Raw genomic sequence first — 27,245 nt, forward strand, 5'->3', positions numbered from 1 at the left:
GCTCATTCTCGGCAAAAATTTCGCCTCTTTCAAAAATAGGTAACCCTATACGGGCAAGCGTTCCGTGGATAAAGTCCGTTGTTTGACGGACTATTTAGATGATTATCTTTATCATTTATTATGATAGATATTTATCTAGGATTCACGCTCGATAGTAGCATGTCTTTTCAGCCGCCAAGAAGGCCTTTTTTGTCTTCTCTCGCCTCTATTTCCTCCTAAATAAAAAGGAGTCATATGTCACTTAGACACAAGGTGACATGGTACAAGGCCTGCATCCGACCGTGCATGACCTATGCTAGCGTAGTCTTCGAGCACTGTTCCCCCGCCCGTGTCCACCGGCCACAGGTGGTTCAGTTGCAATTCATGAGAATAGTGACCGGTGCGCCCTTCTACGTGAAGAACAACGATCTCCATCACGACCTGGAGCTCTCCCTAACATAGCCCAATGGATGAAGTTGGCCTTCCTTAACCGATGCACCACATGTTCGCCTTAGCTAGGTGAACATAATTGTTGCGATGCGTCCTCCCTACGTTTCAATGTTAGCTTACTTATATTGTATGTACCTACCAACCTACTGTAATGTTATCAAGAATTGTATGAAGGAGAACAATATATTATTTTCGTACGGACAATTAAGTTTTATTCTCAACACACCCTACCAATACTAATAATGGATTTATATAGATGATGAGTTTAGATAATTAAATAATCACATATATCCCAAGTCTTTAATAATACATTTAATATAGAACAAAGTTATGACTAAGTAGATAAAATACGAAAGGTATTATATCGTATTTTTTTAGAAATATTTAAAAGTAACAATGGGATTGGCATACATTTTTACGTAGCTTATTTACTAAAGTTTTATCTCTAGATATCGTAGAAATCTAGTTGAAAGAAATAAGGAATAACTCTTTACTCCGATGCACAGAATAAAGGCTTCTAAACTTTTAGGGGGTAATAAAAATATTGGCCATTAAATAAAAGTATTTTTTTAGAGCACTTACATAAAACTATAATAACATATTTCTTCCTTGACTCAATTTTTTTGAAATACATCGCGCGGTTTCGAATATATAAAATAATAATATACAAAATTGCCTAAATATATGTATTTGTATATTATTATTTTTATGTACGAGTTCTAAAAATCTTAAAAGAAATGATTTGATAATACAGGGTTTTTAAACGAGCCATTTCATCATCACGGGCAATGTTTGCGGCAAGCTTGATGTTTGTGGGTATTTTCGGGGAATAGGGATGGTAACATTCATACTTGTTTGTCAATGACAGTTCAAAATTAACAATATTAAAAATTCACTTTAAGTAAAAACACTTCGTTGAATGCTGATATTTTTTACTTATTATACAGAGTAATATATAAACATACATTGGCCACGTCCAAGATGAGTTCAATTTCTTGTCGGTCGACACCGCTTCTGAAAAACATTTCTTTTTCGAAAAAATTTGGTGCAGTTCGTTGCATAACCAAGAAAGTTCAAGATGTCCCTACCCATACGGGTCAAGTAAAGATTATTTATTAAGTTCTCACGCCATGTTCATTTTTTATGTGGTCCTAGCAATACAGTTATCTATGATTACAGAAATGGGATTCAGATGACTATCGCCTTGCTCGCTTTACTCTTGCTCCAAAACAAGTGAATTCCAGCTGGGCCGTAAATCTCATAGCAGAGGTACCACCTAAGGAAGTAACAGAGAGGGTTGTTTGGTGTGATGGTGGTAGTGGTCCTGAAGGGCATCCAAGAGTTTATATTAATGTGGTATGTTATTATTTAGATGAAACTATCAGACAATGAAAAGTAATAGAATATTAAAATATTTTTTTTTTAGGACAAGCCAGGGAATCATTCTTGCGGTTATTGTGGACTACGTTTTGTAAAGAAAGAGCACCATTAATTACTTTAAATATAGGTTATACTATTTATCTTTAGCTAATAGTTGAGAGAATAAATGGTGATGTAGTAATACTCTTTTTTATAATTTCATACTCATGTTATCATGCTTTAACATATATGTGAAAACACAATAAAAAACATAATCTAAATATTTTATTCCAATTATAATGAAGATATAATATTACAATTATCTTCTATTGAAAAATACTGAATTTATACATTTTTAAACAAATAATGAACATTTGTAGAGAAAATTAACAGAAAAACCTTTTTAAAATATTTACTATCAACACTTACTAGTACATTTTGTTTTATTTCAATAAAAATATTATTTGTTCATGTTTTCATTTTGAATTTCCTTCCTTATGTCTCTGTTCGCCTGAAGTAGTTCCCTTAGCCTTTGATGAATATCATCATTCTTTTGTTCTATAAAATCTAATGCTTGGTTTAGTTCGTCTAACTTTGAGTCTAATTGATCATATTCTGAAAGATTTATGTGAAGAGTATTATTTATATATTTATCTTTGTAAGTTAAGTGAATTTATGATAATATGTATATTATAATATCTCAGGGTGGTGCTGCTATAGTATAATATTGTGGAATATATTTTAGGATGGTTGTTTGCAAATGGTCAGTGGGACACAGACATATCACAGGCAGTTATGAGAAAGAAGGCTTGTAAAATAACTAAGTTAAATTATTAAAATAATGGTACAGGCAGCAATAAAAATCTATATATTAAATATAATTTGGTTACCTTCATGTATTATTTCTTCATTTTCGTTTTCCATACCTTCAACATTTGGGGCATCTTTAGCTTCATTATTATCAACTCCATTAGGTTTACTATTATCACTTCCAGCCATTGTACCAAACTTAGGAAATAAAATATGTACATTATTATTTTTAGTTTTAAAAAGCAATATTAAGGCTTATTTTAAAATACATACTGACCTTTTATGGACTATTCGAAAGCAAATTAGAATTAACTAATCTATATTTTTCAAGTAATATGAGAAATTCTCCAAATATTTCTTTCAAAATGTACTTTTTTCTTTTTGTATATGTTCTAGTGATGTGAATTGTGAAATGAAGACTCGAATAACATAAATAGTCGGCTTAGAATTTTTATAATTAGTTCATTACTATAAGCTTAAGTTCCAGATGAACAAGTTACTTTTGATAAAAAAAATTGATATGAATTCTTATTTTTCTATGAGCTAAACTAATTATATTGTATCAAGAGATATATGAAAATAATCGATTAAAATTTCATATACAATCGATCATTCGAATCTATAATTGAAATGTGTAGAGGCTAGACCTGTACTTAAATACCTGTAATTTTTTTAGAAACACCAAACACATGATATGGCTTTTGTCTATGGGTATACCCATAAACAACATCTTTATTACTCATAAAAATGTTGTTCTGCAATTGAGGTGGAATACTAATTTTTATAGCTGTGACTACTCATGAATCTTTTATTTTTCTTATTCTTGTTCATACCTTTGTTTTTTAGATCCATGCAACCATATCTGTATATAAGGCTGTATGTTATGTTTTGATTTAAAAAGAATATGTTTATGTCAGATATCATGACTTCACTAACAACGACAGTAGACAGCTGACTTATTAAAACCCAAAATACGTACAAGTTACGACCCAGCTAATAGATTTGGCTAAAGTTCGATTATATGGTTTTTGTATTTTGAAATCACATTCAACTACTAAATTGCTTACGAAATAAGGAAATTTTTGCTTCTGGCATAACGAAAACGCTTTTTTATAGTCCCAGGATTTATTTCTATTGTGTAAGTATTATGCATAGTAAATCGATAAAACTGACTGACGCTTTACACGCCTTCTTTCTTTGTAAATAGTCACTGCTTTGTTTGTTAAATTAATTTGTATTTTTATAAATATTATATAAAGCTTTCTTAAGTGCAAAACACCATGTTAAATTAAAAAAGGACGTATGTAACTCTATTAAAAATCTATCGACTATTTATTAATAGATATCAAATAAATTTTTACACGTACTCATTTCTTTGGGAACGATTGGTGTTTATTTAAAGATTAAGGTTTTGATGTTATAGAATGCTAAAATATCTGCTTTTGTTTTTACTGAGTTACGCTTAGGTCACACCAATAAATTAACTGTAATAAAAAAAAACTTTCAGAAAAAATGACTTCAGGGCCTTACAATTATTCTTATATATTCAAATATATTATTATTGGCGACATGGGAGTAGGAAAATCTTGTCTTCTACATCAGTTTACAGAGAAAAAATGTGAGTAATGCCCTGATTTCTACTTTGAATGCTTATGTATAAAATTGTAAACAATGAAAATTCTGTTATGGCTCTGGTTTACAAAATAGCCTTGTAAAGTAACTTTATTTCTCAGCAGCTTTCTTTGGAAATTTTACTCACTACTTCCTTTTATTTCATTAGTTATGGCAGACTGCCCCCATACTATTGGTGTTGAGTTTGGAACCAGAATTATTGAAGTAGCCGGTCAGAAAATCAAGCTTCAAATATGGGATACAGCTGGACAAGAGAGGTTTCGAGCTGTAACTCGCTCTTACTATAGAGGGGCTGCAGGTGCCCTTATGGTATATGATATAACAAGAAGGTAGATATTTAAAATGTTTTGTATACACTTATAATTTATTTAAAAAAAATCTAAGACAAAACCTTACTTAAAATTTTCTTACAGATCTACTTACAATCATTTAAGTAGTTGGCTGACAGATACTCGCAACTTGACTAATCCTAGTACTGTGATATTTTTGATTGGAAATAAATCTGATTTGGATGGCCAACGAGATGTAACATATGAGGAGGCAAAACAATTTGCAGATGAAAATGGATTAATGTTTGTTGAAGCCAGTGCAAAAACGTAAGTTTTTAAGTTTCTCTTCTATTGCTTAAGATTATTTATTTGGCCAGTTTCATGGAAGATCAAATGCAATACGTGGAATATGCTGGGTGTAGGTCAGAGGCTTACTTTACCTACCTGACCTACAAAAAGGAGCAGGAGAAATAGATTACAGTTTAATTTGCCTGAATGCAAAGTCATATGTTTCTCAAGGGCACGGTTGCTCCCTCTATCTATTATACCATTAGTGGTCTAACCTTGGCTAGAGTCTCAGAGTTCAAAGTTCTGGGAGTATATTTTAATGCAAATCTTGGTTTTGCGCACTATGTAGATAAGACATGCAAAAAGGCTTACAGAAATCGGGGGTTCATATTACGAATAGCTTGCGGCTTCGTGAATATCAAAATTTTATACAATGCGCTAGTGAGAAGTCACTTGGAGTGCAACACAATGGTGGGGGCCCCATATGAGCTAATACATTCTCATGTTAGAGCAAATACAAAATAAATTCACTTGCTGCATCTACAAGAGACTTGGTATATGGGGTGTATCCCTTGTATTCCCTGATGTACCTGACCCTGTTTATTCTGGGTATGATGGTTTACGACCAGCTGCGCCTCAGAAGAGAGCTAGCTGTGTCAGTGTATTTATTTAAGATACTTACGGATCGGGTTCATAATCTGGATATAATGGAGAGACTGGGTCTACAGGTACCAAGTAGAAGTAGTAGAAACCTGAGGCTTCCGTCTAAACTTTTGGATGCGCACATTCCAACATGGTTAGCAAAGCTCCACTCACTGAGCAAAACAAATAATGAACAAAATTTCTATTGAGATAGACCTATTTGTTTGTACACTGGCTGAGTTCACAAGAGTTGCTTGCTATATTGTTAGTTATAAGATTTAGGCAAATAAATATATTTATTAATGTTTTTTATGTATGATAATCGTTGTGGGAATTGTTTTGACGTTCTATCGAATTAGTAGTAACTGTTAAGGTAGAATAATGATGTGGAATAAATTAATTAATCAATGCTACATCTTTCAATTATTTTAAACACTTAAAAGCACATAAGATTTTTTATAAATTCAGTATATATCATCATTAAAACATGGGCTTGTGGAAGCCAAACCTAAGATTGAAGTATACATTCTTAATTACAGAGGTCAAAATGTGGAGGAAGCATTCCTTGAAACAGCAAAAAAAATATACCAAAGCATTCAAGATGGCCGGTTGGATTTGAATGCTGCGGAGTCTGGAGTTCAACACAAACCTGCCTCCCCTGGGCGTCCACTTGCAGCGCCTCCTGCCTCACGGGACAATTGTGCCTGCTAACTCACATTCAACCCTGCCCCATACAAGACTATGGTAACATATTGTCCCAAATAAAAATATGTTTTCTATCCAATGTGTGTAATTACTAAAATAATTAACATACTAGTTTTTTGTCTATATGGTCAGTGAGGGTTTTAACTGTCTTGTAATGCAGGAATAAGGTACACGAGTATCTAAATTAATTTCATTTTTATGTGTAGTATATTATAAAATAATATTATTGGTAATTACACAAATTTAGATGAAAAAAAATCAAGTACTAGCATAAACATAAACACGGTAGAAATCAAAATAACTATACCTTGTCTTTAATTTTTTACTGTCCATATTTTATAACATATTAAATCCTGTCTTGACCAGTTTAAAATGTCAATTTTTTTAATAATTGATATTTTACAATATTGGTTATAGACACCCGAAAACAGTGAATTCATCCATATATTTACCCAAATTTATTTAATTTTAATAAATGAGGAGGTGACTCTGACTGTTTATATCTTATGCAAATAAAGTGGTAAGAAGATCGACATTGTATCTACAAATTGCTTGTTGCAAATTGCAGATAACTGGGAACAAATTAAAATTTTCTGAATATTGGGGCATAAATCATATCGAAATAGTAGAGTAAGTAGATGTATTAACATTCCACATTATATTTTTGGGTAATGGATGTAAATCTTATAATATTATATATAAATATATAAGATTAAGTAATGGGATGTTTATTCAATCATTAGCCTGCGAATATATTTGATTTTTAACAAATGAATCTGTCAGTTGAGTAATTATTGAAAAATCAGCCCCTTAATATTATAAAAGTGGAATTTATACCTAGGGACAGCTAACATTTAGAAAATTGCTAGAATTAAGTATAATTTACATGTTAATCATTTAGCATTTATCTAATATTTATGTACATAAAATATGTTAAAGCATTAAACCAGATTTTTTGGATAATAATTACATATTTTATTAAATTTCCTATGACTATTTTTATTTGGTAAAATTAAAGAGCATATTAAAAATACTTGACATGCCGTTTAATAATTAGCTTATAAATCTCTTAAGGTTAATTTCTTTGTTGCATATTAGCTAATTAATACTTATAAACTGCTTAACCATAATACAAAATAAGTAAATTGCTTATGAAGATATTCTGATGCAGATAATACACCATGTTGGAACTATTAGATGCTAATCTAGACTTTATCTGTGAGGTTATCGTCAAAGTATAAAGCTAGAAAACCACCTAAGTAAAGCAATGGCCTGATGTTACATTGAAAACCCTTTTGAATAGATAATTTTTATATTCACCAAGCGGGAATATTTTTCGAACAGGATCTCTTGTTGTACTACAATGCAGTTTCATTTATATTTTCTGTTTTTGACAAGTATTCAGTTGATTATTTGGTATTTATTCTGCACCCTAATCTTAGGTTTAAATATTTTCTCATGTATTAAACAGAACTTATTTATAATATTAAAATGTTTTAAGTAATCACAATAAAGATCTTATTATGATTCTGATTTTTATTTATGTTACTTTACTAAAGTTTAAACAACGTTTAAGATGAAAGATTCGAGCAGTAATCCTTGTGTTATTCTAACAAAATGCAGCAAATATGTACCTTGTTACTTATCTATACATTTTTGACATACACAATGAAAAACAATATAACAATTCAATATACATTTATTTATATACAACATCATATACATCTTAAACATATCAGTAAGAATCAATGTCAATGCTTAAAAAATAATTTTAATTATATAGTTATAGTATAATTGCACATATAAAAACTATTTTAGTATAATTGTTAGTAAATAGAAATAAAATGTTATATTAATATATCGCGCAAGAGTAAAGAATACTTTTACGGGAATTAGAGTGATTTTGAATCCAGATATCTTGAACACATTTTGGCTTTCTACACAAAAAATATTCTCTATTTTAATGGATCTGTTACAATTCTTTTAATATTTTACACATGCGCAAAATATTGAGTTAATCTCTGCTGATTGCCTCTGTTTTTTTCCTTTCTAGTTAGTAATTGCTATGATCATTAATTGTAGATATGTGTATTATATTTTCTTGAATTTTTTAAGTATGCATTTTAAGTAAGTAAGTAGTACTATTAAATAAAAAGTAAAAAAGTATTTTAAATAGTTAAAAAGTTGAAGACTGTCAACGTGACGAGTCAAAAAGTATATTGGGTAGTCAACGAAGATTTTTTAGAGTTTTGATTGCGTGTTTTGCACGAGAACATCATGCATATCCTGCAATGAGTTTTCTAGAGCACTACGATATGCGTCACAGGATGTATCGGGATGTCTCCGGAACGCGGAAGTAGCGAAATTAACGTCAGAATCGCGTGGATTATAGCACGTGGCGTAACCATCACTCACCAACGGTCCGTAACACATGAAACCATCGCATTTGCAGGCGACCTGAATAAATATTGATTTATTACACAACTATTTTTACAATGTTGATCTTGATGACTTACTATTATCTTGAAAAGAACTATCAATAAAATATATTATTTGTTTCGGAGACAATAAGGAATTTGGTAAATCGCGTTTATTTGATTTAATTTTTCCACTCAGGCTAGTTTTTTGAATTAATACTTTTTGTTCAAGCCATGATACAGAGACTTTACAGATTTTTCTTTGATGACACAACAGGCATTTTCAAGTTATATCAACATAAGAACATTATGTAATATACAGAACCAATCAAGAATAATTTCTTGTAAGGACTGCATTTTTGGAAATATAGGGATGGGGAAATATAAGTATAATTCATTCAAATTCAAATAATTGTATAATGTGTATATCGAATCAAATACGAATTGTTCTTTAGTATTCCCAATGGTTGTAACGAAACTAAGCTGTTCTTTGCCTTAGAAAGGTACAAACCAGAATTACGTAACATTTGAACAGTCGAACTTCGCCACTGCATTATTCGCCCATATATTTGTGCTGTGCTGTGCCATATATTAAATTACATTATAGAAATATATGTATATTTAGTTTTCATATCACTCATAACATAGCACCAAATTAATTTTACTTAACATTTAAATCAAGAAATCCATAAAATATACAACGACATAACAATTATAAGATAAATAGAAAAATAATTAAGGTAGACCAAACACAAAGTGATTGCAAAAGACGGTAAAACAGAAATAATGTTTGGCGTAAAGGACGATCTTTAATACGGCTACGCTATTTCTAAGTAAGAAGAGGCTTGTGTGGTGTGTGTCTGTATCACGATTTTTTTACTTATTGATACGTTTGCAAAATAGCTTTTGTTAGTGAATATTTGCAAAATCTTTTTTAAGCGATCTAAATCGGTCATTTTACTAGAAGGAAAATTGTCATTACATTATAATCACGTATTTACGATTTAATACATACCTGACTCGTCGATATCCTCATATGTGCACTCCGAGTGTATCCCAGGTCTGCGTAAATTGGTGGTAGCTCTATACCATGCTCCAAAGCCGTCAATTTAAGGCCCAAGAGATGTCTGTCCACTCCCAGGCCTTGTAGCGCCTAAATACATTGTTTAGAAATTTGCAAGGTTAAAAAAATACGCCGTATATATTATCAAACGCAAAAAGAAATTATCAATATATATATTAAGTAGAATATAGATATTTTTTTCAAAATATATAATTAATTGCTAACCCGTTGCTTCAGGTTTATTTTTTTATGAGATATTGAGACTGTAATCATATGAAATGTTTATAGTACAAACAGGTTAATTCCGCGATTTTACCCTCAAGTTTATACATCTATAACAGTTCCTTGGTAAATGAACGAACCGGTCCGACCAACCAACCAAACAAACTCTTCCATTTTACTATACTTTTCCAGGTTTTTTTAGTTTATCAATGCCGTAATCTCCAAGCATTTTATTAATCTTCTTATGTATGGGACTGAGTCAAATGCAAATCATACACCTTAATATTTTAAAAAATCCACTTACCATGACAGTATAATTTTTGTGCGTGTTAACAGCATTCTTCAGAGCATTTAGTTTATCCTTCGGTGTTGCTTGTGGGTGTAACATAGTCTTAGCAAACTCTATGGACTCGATAGAACACGAACGAATGGTCTCAGTACGTCCCCCCGCGTACATACGAGTCGCCGCTGACTCGTAGTGAGCGCCGGGAGTTTTGTGTAGTCTTGCGAATGAAAATATATATGAGACACATTTAAATTAGATTTTAATAAATGCGAATTTAAATTAACTTCGCTACATTGTATGTAATGTCAAACTGGATTAGTTTCATGAGCTGTCAAAACATTTTTCTTTATGAAGTTTGGCATATATTCAGGATGAGGTTGGGATTTGAGATACGAATGAGAATTTATAGTTATACACATGTCTATATATTTTAGAACACAAAGTGTGTTCATTTTGTTTTATTAGTTTTCTGCGTTTTATTGTTTTATTACACCTCGCCTTGCGTTGATTTATGGTACACATATACATAAAACTATAATGGTTTATTATAAGCTGCTAATCAGGTGATGTGACCACGTCTTCTTTAAAGCACAATAAATAAAGTTTACATCTGTTAATGAAGTTTTTCTAAAATAATTAGTTTAATAAGAATACACATATGCTCAGTGATGTATTGGTAAAATGAGAAGTAAGGGAACGCATACTGGGAGCAAAAAAGTACTATTATCAGGAAACTATTTTTTCCATGTAAGTTTTTATTTTCATTATTCTTACTATACAAAATATTAACGAACACAAAAAAGTTGAAAGTTGAAATATTTTTCAAATTTGCCAATTTAAAATATAATTTTCATTTGAACGTTAAAAAAGTTCTATCAAAAAAGTACTGGAACGCATCTGGTTCTGAAAAAAGGTAAGGGAACGTCGTTCCCCTCTCAATACACCACTGTATATGCTTCAACGTAATAATCAAGATCTAGTATCAATTTTTAAAGTAACCGTAACTAAAACACATGTGTGCAATTTCTGTAGAAAAAAATATAGTTTTTTGTTATTGTCGCCTATGACCAACAAAAGCACAAAGAATGTCATATCATAAATGAGGACAAAAACAGAGCATTTAAAAAATGAAAGAATTTGAATTTACGTTCAGTGTAACAAATGTTTTTACATACAACTAACCTGTAAAATGCATACTGCATTGCCATTTGCAAATAACTGTCCGGACTGAGTTTCTGCGTCTTTATAAAGTTCTTTCCATATTTGTCGAATTTGAAACAGTTCAATTCTAGATCTGCTACTAACCTGGAAACGTAATGTGACAAGTCACATTTTCGATGATTTTTGTTAGATAAAATAAACCAGAGTTATGCTGGTATATTAACACCAAATCGAATCAATTAGATATATTATATATAATTTTGTTAACGTAATATTAACTATATGATGATTTTATTTATTCAGACTTTATTGCTCAGAATATGAGCTGTTTGTCCTAGCGACTTCAACGAGATCGTAAGATGGTTCCCCGCCGTCAGTGCACCAATGGACCATTTGACTATTTGCACATTTAACAATCACTCGTACAGTGAAGGAAAACGTCGTTAGGAAACCGGCATGCCTTCGAACCAGACGGACGTCGTGTCAGGCACAGAAGGCTAATTAGTCTATTGATAAAACTAATGTTCACGAAACAGATACGGAATTTTGAGGCTCAGGCCCAAAAGGTTGTATCGTGTAATAAATTATAGAAAAGACGTTAACAAAAACAAATATATTATGTAGGCGATACGACGTTCAGCGGATTAACTAATTAAGTATACTTAAAAACCTCTTCATTGAAATATGTATAATATTATAAGTAGGAAATATTATAATATATTTCTAGAAACTATTATTAATTTATTGACAGTATTTTCTTCTATCATGTACTTACTTGTTCAAATTATTTTTAGCTTCGTCTATCATCTTTGATACATCACTGTTAATATTGAACTTTAGTTGTACGGGTTCTATTGGCGACGATGATGACTCTTCACTCTCAGTGTTCTTATCACTAAACAAACAGTAAAATGAGGGTAGATTCAAACTTACATATTTTATATAGATTATGAAAGGTTAGTAGAAGAATCAATTATCTTTAATATTAGGTAAACGATATTAGCTGTTTAAATTCCGATACAATTTACGTATGCTTTAAGAACTTTACATTTTGTGTAATTATAATAATTTAGAACCTCTAAAGGCAAAATTGGGCCAGACAGATTTCTGCAAAATAAATAGTTATATTATCTAAGAAAATGGGCAATATGGGCACACACACAAACACAAAAGTAGGTTAGATAAGCCACAGTAGAAAAATGTTCAGGAAGAATCGAACCCAGGTAAAGGATACACTCCCCTTTCAAATGACGATCAAAACGAGACAAAATTACGCAATGTTTAAAAATGTACATTACTTACATATAATTAATAATAAAATCAGTCAATACAGCAATAGGTTGTCCTTCTGCTGGGGAATGTTCGTATGTCAGGCCTGTTATACCATCAGCGCCAACTATGAACTAAACATTTCAAATAAAGAAAATATGTAAAGACTCTTTTTTACCATATAATTGGACAAAGCTTCCAAAACATATAGAGAATTCAAGATATAATTTAGAAATGCTGATCAAATATTTATAAAGTCCTACTTTACGATTCACGAGAATTTCATGTAAATCCCACGTAACGTCCCTCGATTTAACGACAAACTCCCTAAAGCGTCGAAATCAATTGGCTTTGGTTGGTTTAGCTTGTGTTCCATACAAAAAAAGAAAAAAGAATCCTAACAACTATACAATTATCCCGCATTACGGGAATATTGAAAAATAAAAGCGGGTAATTAAATCAGAGAAAAGATTATTTATTATGTTTTTTCCTAGACTAGACAAGAATTGAATTGGCAGAGCTTGTATAAGAGAGCGTTCAAGTATTACGTCACGCAATTTTTGGAGATTTATGACTCCCCCCGAACGAAACGCACCGTAACGTTTTCTGTATCCAAAAGTAAAACGTTTCGTGGTCATCCAGTGACTCTTTTTACTTAAAACTTACCATTGTGGTGTAAAGTACTGGAAAATCGAAAATAATATTAACAATGACGCGTAATTCAATTTTCGTCCCTTATCGTAACGTTTTACAAGAGGACCCCCCCCTCCAAATTTTTTACGTAATACTTGAACGCTCCCTAACACACAAAACTGTCAAAAAGAAAAATTACTCTCAAAAAGAAATTTAAGAATTCCTAGATTTCACCCACGTTTTTCAACTGCAATTTCTAGGTAGATAGCCAATGAATTTTCCTTCTTATATCCATTCTTAGTTTTTTGTATACATACAGTCAAAACCGTTAACGACGACATCTTTTAGAACAACATAGCGGTTATACTGAGCAAAGTCAAAACTCCTGGCTGAATTCTATGTATTAGGTACTTAATAACAACGCTGCAACTGTTAAAACTACCGGTTTTTACGACCAAATATGAGTAGGCCCCTCGATGTCGTTATAATAGATTTTGACTGTAGTTATGCCTATATAATATATTACCTGTACAGTTTTATCGAACCACCTGTTCCCACCATTAGCGGATGCGCCAGCGCCGTGTATCGTATGAGCGCCCGCCAAAGATCGTCTAGCGCTTTCATCGGCCTTCCACACGCCACTAGCATTATCCAGACATAACACTGCAATACTACGCTCTACGTCTGCTAGACTACGGCGGTTGCTTTCATCTGAGGAAAATAAATGTGTATTAGAAAATATATTAAACCAAGCGTGGTAGGGACAAGAAAAAGATGGCGCGTAACGGAAAAATGTGACGGTAGTTTTTTTTTCCAACGCCGATAAACAAGTTTCACTTCAAAAACTACTCCTGTATGCATTTGTCGCGCTCCTAAACAGGACTGCTATAGTTACAGTAAATACAAACCACAGATTTTTTTATAATGTAACATATTGTGATTATATTATATTATTAAGTAAATAAAAAGAACAAAATCCATATTAAAACCTAAGAAATCTGAATGATAAGAACCTACCTTTACTTAAAAGCTCATAAGCCTTGGCCCAATTATCTCTATTTTCCGAGGTAAGGATCCCAACTGCATCTTTAGCGGGAGACGCCGATGAGTCTACAATTTTTTTCAGTCCTTGAACTATTTGACCACAACTCAATTTTTTATCGTCACTGCCCCAGATGTCTAAGTGAAACAGCTGAAAATTTCCAAACCATTTTAGACAACAAATTTCGCTTCAATAGTTAGCTCGAAGTGAAGTTTGTCAAGCGTCTTCGTTTGCTGAAAGATTGGTTAAATTGTTTTGTGGATTTATCACGTAGTTCAATTGATTTAAAATGTGCGTGTTTATTTTTAACTGACTTTAAAAGGAGTATATCCGATTGACCTGTCTGTAATATTGTTGGGATTTGATAACATTTAAGTATGAATGTACATTGGTATGTAACGAAGTCATATCGAGATGAGCTTTTTAAACTGAATATTCCACCTTAGGGAAGAGATCATAGTTCAGTTAGTTTCATCAAAATCGGTTAAAGGGTTTTGACATATTTTGGTATACTCGCACTTCTGGCAATGACAAATACAACATAGGTAGGTAACCCAGTCTCATAGTGTATGTAATATAAATCATATATTACGGTTCTTCTATTATTGCCAGTTAGCAATACCTACTGATACATCATTTTTTTTATAGGTTTAAATAAAAATTAAACAATCTTGCTAATAATGCCTGCGGCTACCAATCAAGGTAATAATTAATCTACAACTTACGTGATTATTATGAATAACAGTGACATATTTGCTATCATTGAAAGACAGCTTATCTCTCTTAGGCTGTGGTATGCGACAAGTACCAAATATTTTCTTATACTGCGACATATCCAATGGACTCTTTCCCATCATTTCTAAGGGTATTTTGTCACTGCAATTGACATTTTTCTACTTATAGTTAAAGTAACTTAAAGTTAAAAAACTTTTCTTTAAGAGGCGGGTAGATACACGACTTTTTAAGTCTCGCACGTAGATATTGCGACTGGCGACAATCTTAGTGACGTAGTCGAACTGTCAGTGTCAGTAGGTGCGCAAGACATCTATTTTATTAATACTTGGTTTTATTTATTAGTTACCATTAAAATTCAAGACAAGACCTCTTTCACATTTATAATATTAGTAGGCAATATAATAGGAAATATTTTAAATTAAATACCTATAAATATATGTATATAATCTAAATACCTATAGTATAACACTAGATTATATACTTTTTTCACCAGAGGTGGCAACACCTCACACGAAAAGAAGATTACCGATACAAATTGTTTTACACGCCTACATTCAAGCAAATAAATGAATATTATTAACTTTTTTGTTGTCTGTACTTTTTTGCGGTGGATGACGTCACGGAGCTGTTATTGTGACAAGGTTCCATCACATTATCAACGTGCGGGGCTAGTACAAGTTTTCAAGGCGTTTTAAAACGTAAACAATGTGTTTACGTTAGAAAAACTGATTTTTCTCTTTAGAGGAGATATAATTTAGTATTACGCATTTAATTTTCTTTACACTGTTTAACTTTAAACTTTAAACTTTAGTTTTGTTCACTGTTGTTCGATTGTAGTGTCCATTACTGGCCATACGATGAATTTTCGAAAAAGTTTGGAGAGCTTTCAGACCTAATCAACGTACCAGTAAGTACTAGTGAGATACGCTATGGCTTTTTTTTAAGCTCCGTTAGAACTGAAAGGTGTATTTAATAACTTACTTATCTATGAGGGATTTATAGTTGACAGCTGCGAGCAATGTTTTAGCAGCATATTCCAATTGTTCAGTTTGATTATTAAATTTTCGTAATGGGAAAACTAAGCCGGGACTAGAGAATACTACGACCGGATCACGGTATTCCAAATAAGCAGTGTTTAACCACCATTCTTCAAGCCAATTTATGTGCTTAGTAGCTCTATTTTCTAACAAACTCTGTAATAATAAATATATTACATTATCTTCAATCACAATAAAAAAACAATCAATAGAGTAACTCGTTCTCGCGAAAGTATTTGTTCGATTTAATAATAATATATTAAGATTAATCAGTCGGTTCATTATGTTTTTATTGGGATTATATTTTTTTATCCACAATAAATGCTTATAAGGATTAAGGTATTTTAATTGACATATTACTTAACAAATATTTTTCACAAGTATGTAATATTTAGGTACGTCTCCTGTGTGTAAAAAAATTTATGGATTCGACACAAGAGATTCTTAGTTTGCCCATTCCTATTATCATTAAAATATGATAAAATAATCTTTCCAAGATAAACCCAATATTACATACCAATACAAAACAAATTTTTAACCTATATATGTGCCAAATTAGTTTAATCTTTTAAGATTCAATTTCAGTTAATGGAACTGCAGTAAATATGTATTTCAAAAGACATTATTATGTTTACCTGTAGCTTCTGGCCAATACCACCCTCAGAAGCAAAGTTATTCATAAGTTTAGAAGTATTGGAAAACTCATTCTCATTAAGGAAAGGTCGTACAGTTTTTAAATACTTATTCACAGTATCTTCAAGTTTTGGTACAGGAAGTTGGGGTAAATTTTGTGAGTTTGGAGCTGGTTTTGTTGAGGTATAATTGCTGACCAGTTGAAGTGATGTAATATAGGGCTCCAGAGTGAAGCCTTTGGAATTCCACTAGAATAAAATTAAAAAATTGGTTACTAGTAACACAAAACAAATAAAACAGAAATTCCTTTGAATATCATCTATAATCTTATCAACATAAGATTACTCCTTGATAATAATATTATTAGTAATAAACATTGTTATTTAATAAAACATATATTAAATTTTAAGGAAAATAGTTAAATTGTTTCAACAAGGAAAATGTTAATGTTTCAGTTGCAGGAATATAATACTTACAATTTTAATTCCCCGCAACATGTTTGAAACCTAAAATAAATTTTATTAATAATTAAATTAGAGCCAAGCACACTTCATTATTTTAAATAAGAGCAATACTTATGTTTATGAAAAGTATTGTTCTCTCGTCTCAATTTGTAGTTAGAAAAATAACAAAAAATCAAAATACCAAGCAGAATTGAAAGATGTTAAAAGATTTTAAAACCCCATATGGGATAATGTATGGAAAATCACAATTAAATTAAGACTTACTTTAGATTCGTATCTATCGGGAAAAAATTTAGTACTCATGAGAAGTTACAGGACGTAATTAGAAAAATCACAAAAATTCTACTGGTACACAAAGCAAAGTGAAAGGAGGGAAGGAATCAGTGGATAATGGTAGTTGCGTTGCAGACACGTTTGTAAATGAAGATCGCAAGTCAACATACAACACTGAACACACCAATCAAGAAATCTAAAAAACAAGTTTTACTAAAGTACCGGTTTATACTTTCAGAAGTTTTGTCTTGCTTGAGATTTTTGTCAGTGATGTAAACTTCTTGCTTAAAACTATCAGCCATAACTTGATGACATTGTCACTCTGTTTTGTTAGTGTCTATATCAATGTATCTAATGTAACCAAAACATATTTTAGTGTTAATTTTAGCTTATTAAAACCTTATATTCATGAAAGGTTTTCTCTTATTTCAATTTAATAAGCTAATAACGCAACATGGATAAATATCTTCGCCCTGAAAGATTTGATATCGACCCGTCAGATAGCTCTAGTACGAGAGCTTGGATACACTGGCGTAAGACTTTCGAAAGCTTCATTTCCGTGCAGAAACCGACCGCTTCAGAAACAGATGCACAGTCGGTTCCTCCGTCAGAATGGGACAGCATAAAGTTTCAGCTTTTGGTAAATCATATATCACCAAATATTTATACATATATAAGCGAAGCCACGAACTACGAAGAAGCGATCACAATACTGCAAAAACTTTATGTAAAACCGAAAAATCTAATATTTGCAAGGCACATGTTAGCAACAAGGAAACAACGACCAGAAGAAGGTATTGACACATATTTACAAGCTTTAAAACTGCTTTCTAAAGATTGTGACTTTGCGGCTGTTAATGCAGAAACAAATAAAAACGATAGCGTGCGTGATGCATTCATATCCGGTATATCATCGCATAAAATCAGACAAAGGCTTTTAGAAAACTTAACTCTAACACTTGATCAAGCTTACAACCAAGCACTCTCTCTAGAAACTGCAGAAATCAACTCTCAAAGCTTCAATACTGTATCTTTAAATGCTGTTGCTCCAAAAGCACCAACATTACAAACTGTGCACGACGAGCCCTGCTCTTCTGTTAATAATCCTCGACGACGAAAATGTTTCTTTTGTGGGGGACAAATACATCCTCGCAAGAACTGCCCTGCATTTGAAAAGACTTGTCAGCTCTGCAACAAGAAGGGGCACTTTGCCACTGTGTGCAGAAGCTCTTCCAAAGCTACAAACTCTGTGGTAGGTACTGAAGATCTTTCCGCTTGTATCACAGCAGCGTCACCTTCTTCACTACGTAAAGCTACTGTACCTGCTTATATTCGAGGAATAAGAGCAGAAGCACTTCTCGACACCGGCAGCTCCATCAGTTTTATAAATGACAGCTTTGCAAGACTATGCGGGTTAAAAAGAAAATCCTGCAATCAGACAATTTCTATGGCCTCTCTTAATCATACTTCACAAGTGGAAGGCCAAACTTTGCAAACCCTGAAAATCGGAAATCATAAATATGATAATGTGAATCTTCTTATCGTGAAAAATCTTTGTGCTGACATTATTATCGGCCATGACATCCTCGAAGAACATTCATCGCTAGAGTTCTCTTTTGGTGGGCCAAAACATCCACTTCAAGTATGTAACGTAACGGAAGCATCAGTACCAGCTGTACCACTTTTTGCGAATGTATCTCCCAACTGCAAACCTATTGCTATTAAGTCTCGAAGGCACAGCAAAGAGGATAGTGAATTTATTACAGAAGAGATCAGAAACCTTATAGCAGAGGGCGTGATAGAAGAAAGTAAATCACCGTGGAGGGCCCAAGTACTAATAACAAAAAGCGAAACTCATAGAAAACGCCTTGTGATTGATTACTCTCAGACAATTAATCGTTACACAGAACTCGACGCGTACCCTTTACCAAACATTGAGGACTTAGTTTCGAAAGTGGCAAAGAATAAATTTTTCAGCCTTATAGACCTGAAAAGCGCGTACCATCAAGTGCCTATACTACCCAAAGAAAGGAAATTTACAGCTTTTGAAGCGCTGGGAAATTTGTACCAGTTCAGGCGTATTCCTTTTGGAGTAACAAATGGTGTTTCGAGCTTCCAACGAACAATCGATTGGATAATAAGAAAAGAGAAGCTTCAAAAAACATATGCGTATATTGATGATATAACTATTTGTGGCCAGGCTCTTGAAGAACACGATCGTAACTTAGAAAATTTTATGAATGCCGCAAAGAAATACGGTTTAACACTGAGTATACAAAAATGTAAATTTTCTCAGGAGTCAATTAATATACTAGGCTATAATATTCAAAACTATATAATTAAACCTGACAGTGAGCGACTCAAGCCACTGATTAATTTACCTCCACCAAGCGATGTACCTACCTTAAGAAGGACACTCGGCATGTTCGCACATTATTCTAAGTGGATTCCAAACTTTTCTGAACGGATCCACTCAATTGCTAATACAACAACTTTTCCGCTCACAAGCGAGCAAATTAAATGTTTCGAAGGCTTGAAAAATGATATCGCAAAGTCTTCTATACGTGCAATTGATGTAAATATACCCTTTACAGTCGAAACTGACGCTTCCGATCATTCTATTGCAGCAATACTTACGCAAAATTCTAGACCAGTGGCGTTTTACTCAAGAACATTAAATTCAAGCGAACAAAACCATTCTGCCATTGAAAAAGAAGCATACGCCATTGTGGAATCATTAAAGAAATGGAGACATTTCCTTATCGGTAGACACTTTAAGTTAGTAACTGACCAACGCTCGGTTTCTTTTATGTTTAATATGAAACATTCAAGTAAAATAAAGAATGAAAAGATTCAAAGATGGCGACTGGAACTTGCTGCTTTCAAATACGATATTATATACAGACCGGGGAAAGAGAACTATGCTGCTGATGCGCTATCCCGAGTTTGTGCGACTGTAGAAACACGTACTGCAAAACTTTTCTCGCTGCACGAGGCTCTTTGTCATCCAGGGGTAACGAGAATGTTTCACTGGGTTCGCTCTAAAAACCTTCCCTACTCCATTGAAGAAGTCAGAACAATGACAAAATCTTGTCGAACCTGCTCTGAAGTAAAACCTAGATTCTTTCGAAATACCTTTAATGACCAGAGGAAACTTGTTAAAGCGACGGCTGCTTTTGAACGCCTTAGCATAGATTTTAAAGGACCAGTTCCAACAAACAATAATAACAAATTCATACTTACCGTGATTGACGAATTTTCACGTTTCCCGTTTGCTTTCCCATGCTCAGATGTAAGCTCGAAAACAGTGATTAAACACCTTAACAACTTGTTTATGATATTCGGCATGCCTTCTTACGTTCATTCAGATCGCGGAACAGCATTTCTTTCCGTCGAAGTACAAGAATTTTTACATGTTCGAGGTATTGCCACTAGTAGAACTACAGCTTATAATCCTCAAGGTAACGGTCAAGTAGAAAAATTGAATTCTACTCTTTGGAAAACGATTCTTTTGGCGCTGAAGACGAAAAATCTTTCGGTAGAAAATTGGGAGCAAGTATTGCCACAAGCCTTACATTCAATTCGATCATTACTTTGTACAGCCATAAATTGCACTCCACATGAAAGAATGTTTAGACACCCACGAAGATCTACTAACGGCACTTCTGTTCCATCGTGGCTTACAAATTCTGGACAAGTCTTGATGAAGAAATTTAATCGTACAAATAAATATCAACCATTAGTAGAAGAGGTTGAATTGATACACAGCAATCCTGACTTTTCATACATTCGGTTCCCAGATGGCCGAGAAACAACGGTGTCGAATCGACATCTAGCACCATTGGGTTCAGAAGGGGTAGATCTGCGAATAAATAATGAACATACTCCTGATTATGATAACGTCGCAGAACCACTTCCAGAAACAGAAGATCAAAACTTGGAAATTCCTCCATCTAATGAAACGGGACCTGTGGTATTTGAAAATAGCAGAGAGCTAGCGACCGAGTTACCGTCATCACCACAGCCGGAGCCAACAGTTCGTAGATCTGACCGCGTTCGTAAAACACCGGAATTTTTAAAAGATTATGTTTTAAATTAGTGCGGGTGAATGATGTAAACTTCTTGCTTAAAACTATCAGCCATAACTTGATGACATTGTCACTCTGTTTTGTTAGTGTCTATATCAATGTATCTAATGTAACCAAAACATATTTTAGTGTTAATTTTAGCTTATTAAAACCTTATATTCATGAAAGGTTTTCTCTTATTTCAGTCAGATTTTTATAAATAAAAATTAACAACAATTATTTATTGAGATGTCTATAGATATAACTTATCACATCCCGACAAAAATGCTAGTAGTTAAATGTCTTATAGTAGTCTATTTTTTTAACATAAACATTAATATGCAAAACAGAAAATTAGAAACGAGAATCTCGATTCTTGAAAGTCCGACCAAACTTCAAAGTTTATGATCAGTGTTGCAATATAAATCAACCTTAACTGATGTGAAAGTTCTACCTATATTGTGGGATATTTTGTACATTCTAGTTTTAAGCGTGAATAAGATTTATTTATTAATGTTATTAATATTGGCGAAGTATTCCACAGAGATGTAACGTCAATACATTGGAATTACTGACACACTCGTTAAATAGGCAGTGATGCCAACTTAAAATACCCCTATATATCGACAAAAATCCCCTAAATTTTTTAATACATGTACACGTTAAATATAAATTAAAAGAAATTTTACGTCAACAATTTCAAAATAGATTTTGTAGTTATGCGGGTGCAGATATATACATTAATAATGACCTAATAATATGCAATTATTTCTTAATTTTTCACGGGCATAATTTTTTTTACTAATTTACTTTTCATACATTATTTTTACTGCTTTTTATATTTTTATCGTTGAGTTATTATTTCGATTTTGGGTTATTAGTTATAGACATGAAAAATCTACCTCAGTATCACAGATAATGGTTATATTTGTCAGTTATTAATATGCTGTGGTCTATGTTGTGATATATGAAACACCACGATACCTATATCTAAAAACATTTAATATTTATTAATAATATTATATGCATAAGAGTAACATTTTAACTGAAAATTCGGCATTTAGCGTACTCATGTTCTAAAAAAACAGCAAACCATGGCATCACAAATTTTAAATAGATTTAAGCAGTTTGATGCATATGCTAAAACTTTAGAAGACTTCAGAGTAAAAACAGCCAGTGGTGCTTTTAGTAAGTACAATATTATATGATATTGAATACGATCATACAAAGCTATATATATATTATTAGATACTAGAATATAAATAGATGGTTTATAAGCTATACCCTTGCAAAATACTTTTCAGTTACAATACTTGGTGGAACAGTTATGATTCTTCTAATAATATCTGAGTTACATACATACATGTCGCCTAACATATCTGAAGAATTGTTCGTAGACACATCCAGAGGTCATAAGATAAGAATAAATTTTGATATTATTGTTCCTAGAATATCATGTAATTGTAAGTAATATTTATGGGTTACAATAATTTTGTTAAATATCCAACAAAAAAAAAAACTAATAATTTTTAATAGATCTAGTTCTTGATGCAATGGATTCATCTGGAGAGCAACACTTACAAATTGACCATAATATATTTAAAAGACGGTTAGACTTAGATGGAAATCCAATAGAAGAAGCAAAAAAAGAAGAAATAATGACTTCAACTGCAGTGAGTAGAAACCTATAGTTAAGACTATAAAATTAATGAACAATAAGAATCAACATTTATAATATAAGTTAATTTGTTTTTAGGTTCCAAATAATTCTTCTGATATTGCACAGATAACATGTGGAAGTTGCTATGGTGCAGCATTTAATGACTCTCAGTATGTGATTTTATACTATTTTAAAAACTTTTTCTACCAGAATTGACTAAACTAGTAATAAATACATTAGTACCTCCACATACAATTGCCCAAACATATGTTTTGAAATACAAGCAGCTGAGCAAGCAAGACACAAAATAAAAGGAACAGTTTTCTCCACCTCAGTCAATTCAGTAATTAAATTATTATTAATTATTAATACATGTATGTTGAGGTACCACTGTATTTGGTTTATATTAGTTATTGTAATACTTAAGTGAAATTAATTGTGTAATGTAAAACATAATATAGGTGAATATCTTTTATCATTTCACAATGTACTTGCACCTCTGAGCAAGTCTATCTCAGTGTTAAAACTTTATTTTAACAGCAATTCAAATTCATCAAGTTCTATATTTAATCAGGAGCTTGCAAAATATTTAGTTTGGTGTAAGACCAAATTTAATATTAGTTCTAATCGGATTAAAAGTTTTATTATTAAGGTGCTGTAATACTTGTGAGGATGTCCGTGAAGCATATAAAATGAGGAGGTGGGCACTGCCTGATTTATCTACTGTTGAACAGTGCAAAAATGATGAATCGTTAGAAAAAGTCAATCTAGCCTTAAAAGAAGGATGCCAATTATTTGGAAACATGGATGTTAATAGGGTAAATTATAATAACTTCATAATGTAATATTGTAATTGTAACCGGGCCAATTTGATTTAAAAAAAAATTTTTTAGGTCGGTGGAAGTTTTCATATAGCCCCAGGAAAAAGTTTTACTATTAATCACATCCATGTCCATGACGTCCAACCATTTTCATCATCAGTGTTCAATACAACTCATATAATAAGACACTTGAGTTTTGGTTCAGATATTAAAAATGCAAACACAGCTCCTCTAGATGGAGTCACTGGATTGGCAAAAGAAGGTTAGTTTAAGAATATATTTTGTAATAAAAATATTGTATTGCTATCTGTAAAGGGTAACTAGACAGTTGACCATGTGGGAAAATTTATATATTTTAGACAATCAAAAAAAGCTGCTATTATAATAATATCTAAATTTATTAAAATTAAATAAAATTATGACTAATGTGAAACTAAAGAACCACTTATGTTATGAAATATATTATTACTTAAATTATTAATCATACTAATTTTTCACTTGCTGTCTATTAACGTCAATATATAAGGACAAGTTTAAACAGAAACAAAATATGAAAATTAGTCTTAAAAATATTTAGAATTGAGACACTAAACAACACATTTGTTTCTTAATTGTGGCAAATTTGGTGTATAAGGTATGTACAGTCTAGTCTAGGAGTAATATGGTTTAACAACGTATTCCTGTTCCAATAGCCATAAATGTACCAAATGTACCACCTCCTTGCAGCATTACTTTACCAACAGAATGAACCAGTTCTCGCCCTCTTGCTCCATATCTGGAATTTTGAACATTATATAACAATTGATTTCTTTTGTTAATATTTACTTGTACATTGTTGTTTAAGTATAATACAAACCTTAATGCCGTAAATCCTCCAAATAAACCACCGCTAGCCATTCCAACACAGAATCCAATCATAAAACCCATTTTCATTTTATCAAAACATGATGGACCTTGACTTTGATATACTCCACCCGGAACTGGCATATTTGTAAATTATCCTAAATATGCACACGAGAAACTTATTTAAAAACAAAAGTTGGGTTATAGTTTAAAGAATTTATAACTCGTCGAAATGGTATGAGTTAACTGACAAATTTGTACTTCAGGTGTCTCAGAAATGTCTGTTGTCAGTTCATCCATAGACGTCTGTACCAAAATTGGGAATAGACATTTTTTTCTATTATCCGCAAACAGATAAGTTCAAAAATCGCTATCTCTAAGTTTTTCTTATTTTGTTATGTACTTTTAAACAGATTGTGTTTTAAAATTATTATTGAACACGTGACTTATACAATCACATTAAGAGTTTATTTATTTATTGTTACAGGTGCTGTTATGTTTCAGTATTATATTAAAATTGTACCAACAATGTATGTTTCTTTAGACAACAAAGTATTACATACAAATCAATTCTCTGTAACGCGTCACCAGAAATCAGTGTCAAATGTCAATACAGAATCTGGTATGCCTGGAGCATTTTTCAGTTATGAATTATCACCCTTGATGGTGAAATATACAGAGAAGGAAAGGTAAAATAAAAAGTTGTACCTTACCATCATATGAATTTATTAATAAATTTTAGCTAAATATCTAATGTGGCCGTGGGTGTATTTTCAGATCACTTGGTCATTTTGCAACAAACATATGTGCTATTGTAGGTGGAGTTTTTACATTAGCAGCAATTTTTGACTCACTTTTATACCACTCACTGAATGCTGTTCAAAAGAAAGTAATGTTAGGCAAAACTGGATAAAATTATATTTTACATTGTTTTTAGAAAGATGTTAAAATCTGCAACACTACATTTTGCATATTTTTTACAAAATTCTACATCAGTGCCACTACAAAGTGCAGTTAAAGGAACATAATTAGGTTTTTTTCTATTGTATTGAGCTCTACCTAGTTTTTCTAAAAACAAATGTCTTTGTTTAACAATAAAATTTCTATAAGTTAAAATAGTAGAATTTTGTTTAATATCTTCATGTGTAATTTTCATGACATTGTGAATGTAGTTAAATCGTTCCAATAGAGACTTCTGATCTGAAAATAAAAATATTTATGGCAGGTTTTTGTTTTATTTTACTATTGTTTTTAGCATTGTAAAATACTTTATTTTTGAACTGGAATAATTTTAATATACATTGTTATAGGCTATTAAAATAAAATACTTACTCATCATCCAAATCTTTGGTTTTTTCAACAGAAGCTGCTTAATTTCTCCATCATTAAAACCAAATTCTTCTTTAATTACAAATGTATTAGTAGAAATATGATGCAAATTGTATGTAATTATGCGAGGTTGTTTTGTAGCAAGAAATCTTACCTCATTACCAGTTAAAGCAAATGTATTTTGAAAGTAACCTAATCTTCGGTCAATTTTTTCAGTACTGTAAACAATAAATAGAATGTATAAAAATAGAATGCATTGAATTATTAGAAATAATTTATAAATACTTAAGCATACAACTTACTTAAACATTAACCAAAAAGGATTTTTAGATATAATTCTTATTATATCTTGTGAATTAAATTGTTTAGACTGCAAGTAATTTATTCTAACTTCTAAATCTGCAATATCTTGGCACAAAATCAATGGGTTTCTAGTTAAAAAAATTCCAAGACTTTCATTTTCAACATATTCTTTCAAGAAAAATATATGATTTTTAATATTACTTTCGAAATCCAGTTTAAGTATTTTTTCAGCAATATATGGTTTCTTTTCTATTTTGGCGAGGTTTACATTTAACTTCATAAGTTTTTGCAATGTGTCTGAAGTGTTAACATAAGCAGCTAAATTAAAAGATTGTGAGTGATTTGAAGCCAACCCAGATACATCATTGTCATGACGGTCAAATACACATGTGTCGTTTAAATATTGTGTAACTTGGTTTTGATTTACACAGTAGCTTCTAAATTTTGTAATAACTCGAAATTTAGTTAACTTAAAACACTGCATTTTCATATATTAATTAACATATTTTTAGTGGCTCAAATTTGTATAAAGAACGTGATTGTTATTAAATAAGACTATAATTAACCAAGATAAACCAAAAATATATATGTGCCACTAAGTCAAAACGTAGCTGCATTCGACGCAATAAATTCTAAAATTAAAGCCAAAATAACAATTGATATATATAGTATGGTCACTTTTCTAAAATCACATAGCTGTATGTACTTAACTGCTTAGTACTCAATTAAGACTTGACATATCGTATTGTCAAAATCATATGTCCGTTGTCAAATTTAAATATTTAAAAAAATGAATATTTTATGTGCTTACTATTTAAAATATTAAAAATGTGTCGTATATGATATTACTTCG

General features: G+C 31.7%; 6 protein-coding genes across 7 annotated transcripts; 3 read left to right on the forward strand and 3 right to left on the reverse strand.

The window, feature by feature from the left end:
• The first annotated feature begins 1,280 nt into the window (after positions 1–1,280).
• Positions 1,281–1,992, forward strand: LOC123712445 (probable NADH dehydrogenase [ubiquinone] iron-sulfur protein 6, mitochondrial). Its single transcript, XM_045665533.1, has 3 exons — positions 1,281–1,530; positions 1,609–1,785; positions 1,856–1,992. Exons 1-3 carry the CDS (start codon positions 1,411–1,413, stop codon positions 1,919–1,921), a joined length of 363 nt encoding a protein of 120 aa, XP_045521489.1. The 5' UTR covers positions 1,281–1,410; the 3' UTR covers positions 1,922–1,992.
• Positions 1,993–3,525: 1,533 nt separating this feature from the next.
• Positions 3,526–7,661, forward strand: LOC123712103 (ras-related protein Rab-14). The gene is made up of 5 exons (XM_045665057.1): positions 3,526–3,736; positions 4,106–4,216; positions 4,379–4,559; positions 4,644–4,826; positions 5,969–7,661. Exons 2-5 carry the CDS (start codon positions 4,111–4,113, stop codon positions 6,138–6,140), a joined length of 642 nt encoding a protein of 213 aa, XP_045521013.1. The 5' UTR covers positions 3,526–3,736; positions 4,106–4,110; the 3' UTR covers positions 6,141–7,661.
• A 241-nt stretch (positions 7,662–7,902) lies between these two features.
• Positions 7,903–21,843, reverse strand: LOC123712374 (carnitine O-acetyltransferase-like). Of its 2 annotated transcripts, XM_045665417.1 has the most exons (14): positions 21,647–21,843; positions 17,592–17,637; positions 17,109–17,138; positions 16,635–16,880; positions 15,944–16,155; positions 14,953–15,103; positions 14,203–14,377; positions 13,712–13,896; positions 12,586–12,686; positions 12,059–12,178; positions 11,305–11,427; positions 10,141–10,339; positions 9,567–9,704; positions 7,904–8,591 (listed from the first exon to the last, which is right to left on the reverse strand). In XM_045665417.1, the coding sequence occupies exons 3-14, from the start codon at positions 17,127–17,129 to the stop codon at positions 8,376–8,378; spliced, it is 1,887 nt and encodes a 628-aa protein (XP_045521373.1). In that variant the 5' UTR covers positions 17,130–17,138; positions 17,592–17,637; positions 21,647–21,843; the 3' UTR covers positions 7,904–8,375. The 2 variants fall into 2 exon arrangements, with proteins under 2 accessions (XP_045521372.1, XP_045521373.1); XM_045665416.1 differs by lacking the exon at positions 21,647–21,843 and having other exon boundaries at positions 7,903–8,591; positions 17,361–17,631.
• Positions 21,844–22,337: 494 nt separating this feature from the next.
• On the forward strand, positions 22,338–25,984 carry LOC123712375 (endoplasmic reticulum-Golgi intermediate compartment protein 3). Its single transcript, XM_045665418.1, has 8 exons — positions 22,338–22,624; positions 22,741–22,899; positions 22,973–23,109; positions 23,193–23,266; positions 23,749–23,914; positions 23,990–24,179; positions 25,248–25,449; positions 25,538–25,984. The coding sequence occupies exons 1-8, from the start codon at positions 22,531–22,533 to the stop codon at positions 25,671–25,673; spliced, it is 1,158 nt and encodes a 385-aa protein (XP_045521374.1). The 5' UTR covers positions 22,338–22,530; the 3' UTR covers positions 25,674–25,984.
• Positions 24,297–24,978, reverse strand: LOC123712377 (reactive oxygen species modulator 1). Its single transcript, XM_045665421.1, has 2 exons — positions 24,774–24,978; positions 24,297–24,692 (listed from the first exon to the last, which is right to left on the reverse strand). Exons 1-2 carry the CDS (start codon positions 24,902–24,904, stop codon positions 24,584–24,586), a joined length of 240 nt encoding a protein of 79 aa, XP_045521377.1. The 5' UTR covers positions 24,905–24,978; the 3' UTR covers positions 24,297–24,583.
• Positions 25,470–27,113, reverse strand: LOC123712376 (transcription termination factor 3, mitochondrial). The gene is made up of 3 exons (XM_045665420.1): positions 26,392–27,113; positions 26,093–26,307; positions 25,470–25,960 (listed from the first exon to the last, which is right to left on the reverse strand). The coding sequence occupies exons 1-3, from the start codon at positions 26,880–26,882 to the stop codon at positions 25,683–25,685; spliced, it is 984 nt and encodes a 327-aa protein (XP_045521376.1). The 5' UTR covers positions 26,883–27,113; the 3' UTR covers positions 25,470–25,682.
• Positions 27,114–27,245: the final 132 nt, after the last annotated feature.

The sequence above is a fragment of the Pieris brassicae genome, chromosome 7 (assembly GCF_905147105.1).
Source record: "Pieris brassicae chromosome 7, ilPieBrab1.1, whole genome shotgun sequence".
NCBI lineage: Eukaryota > Metazoa > Arthropoda > Insecta > Lepidoptera > Pieridae > Pieris > Pieris brassicae.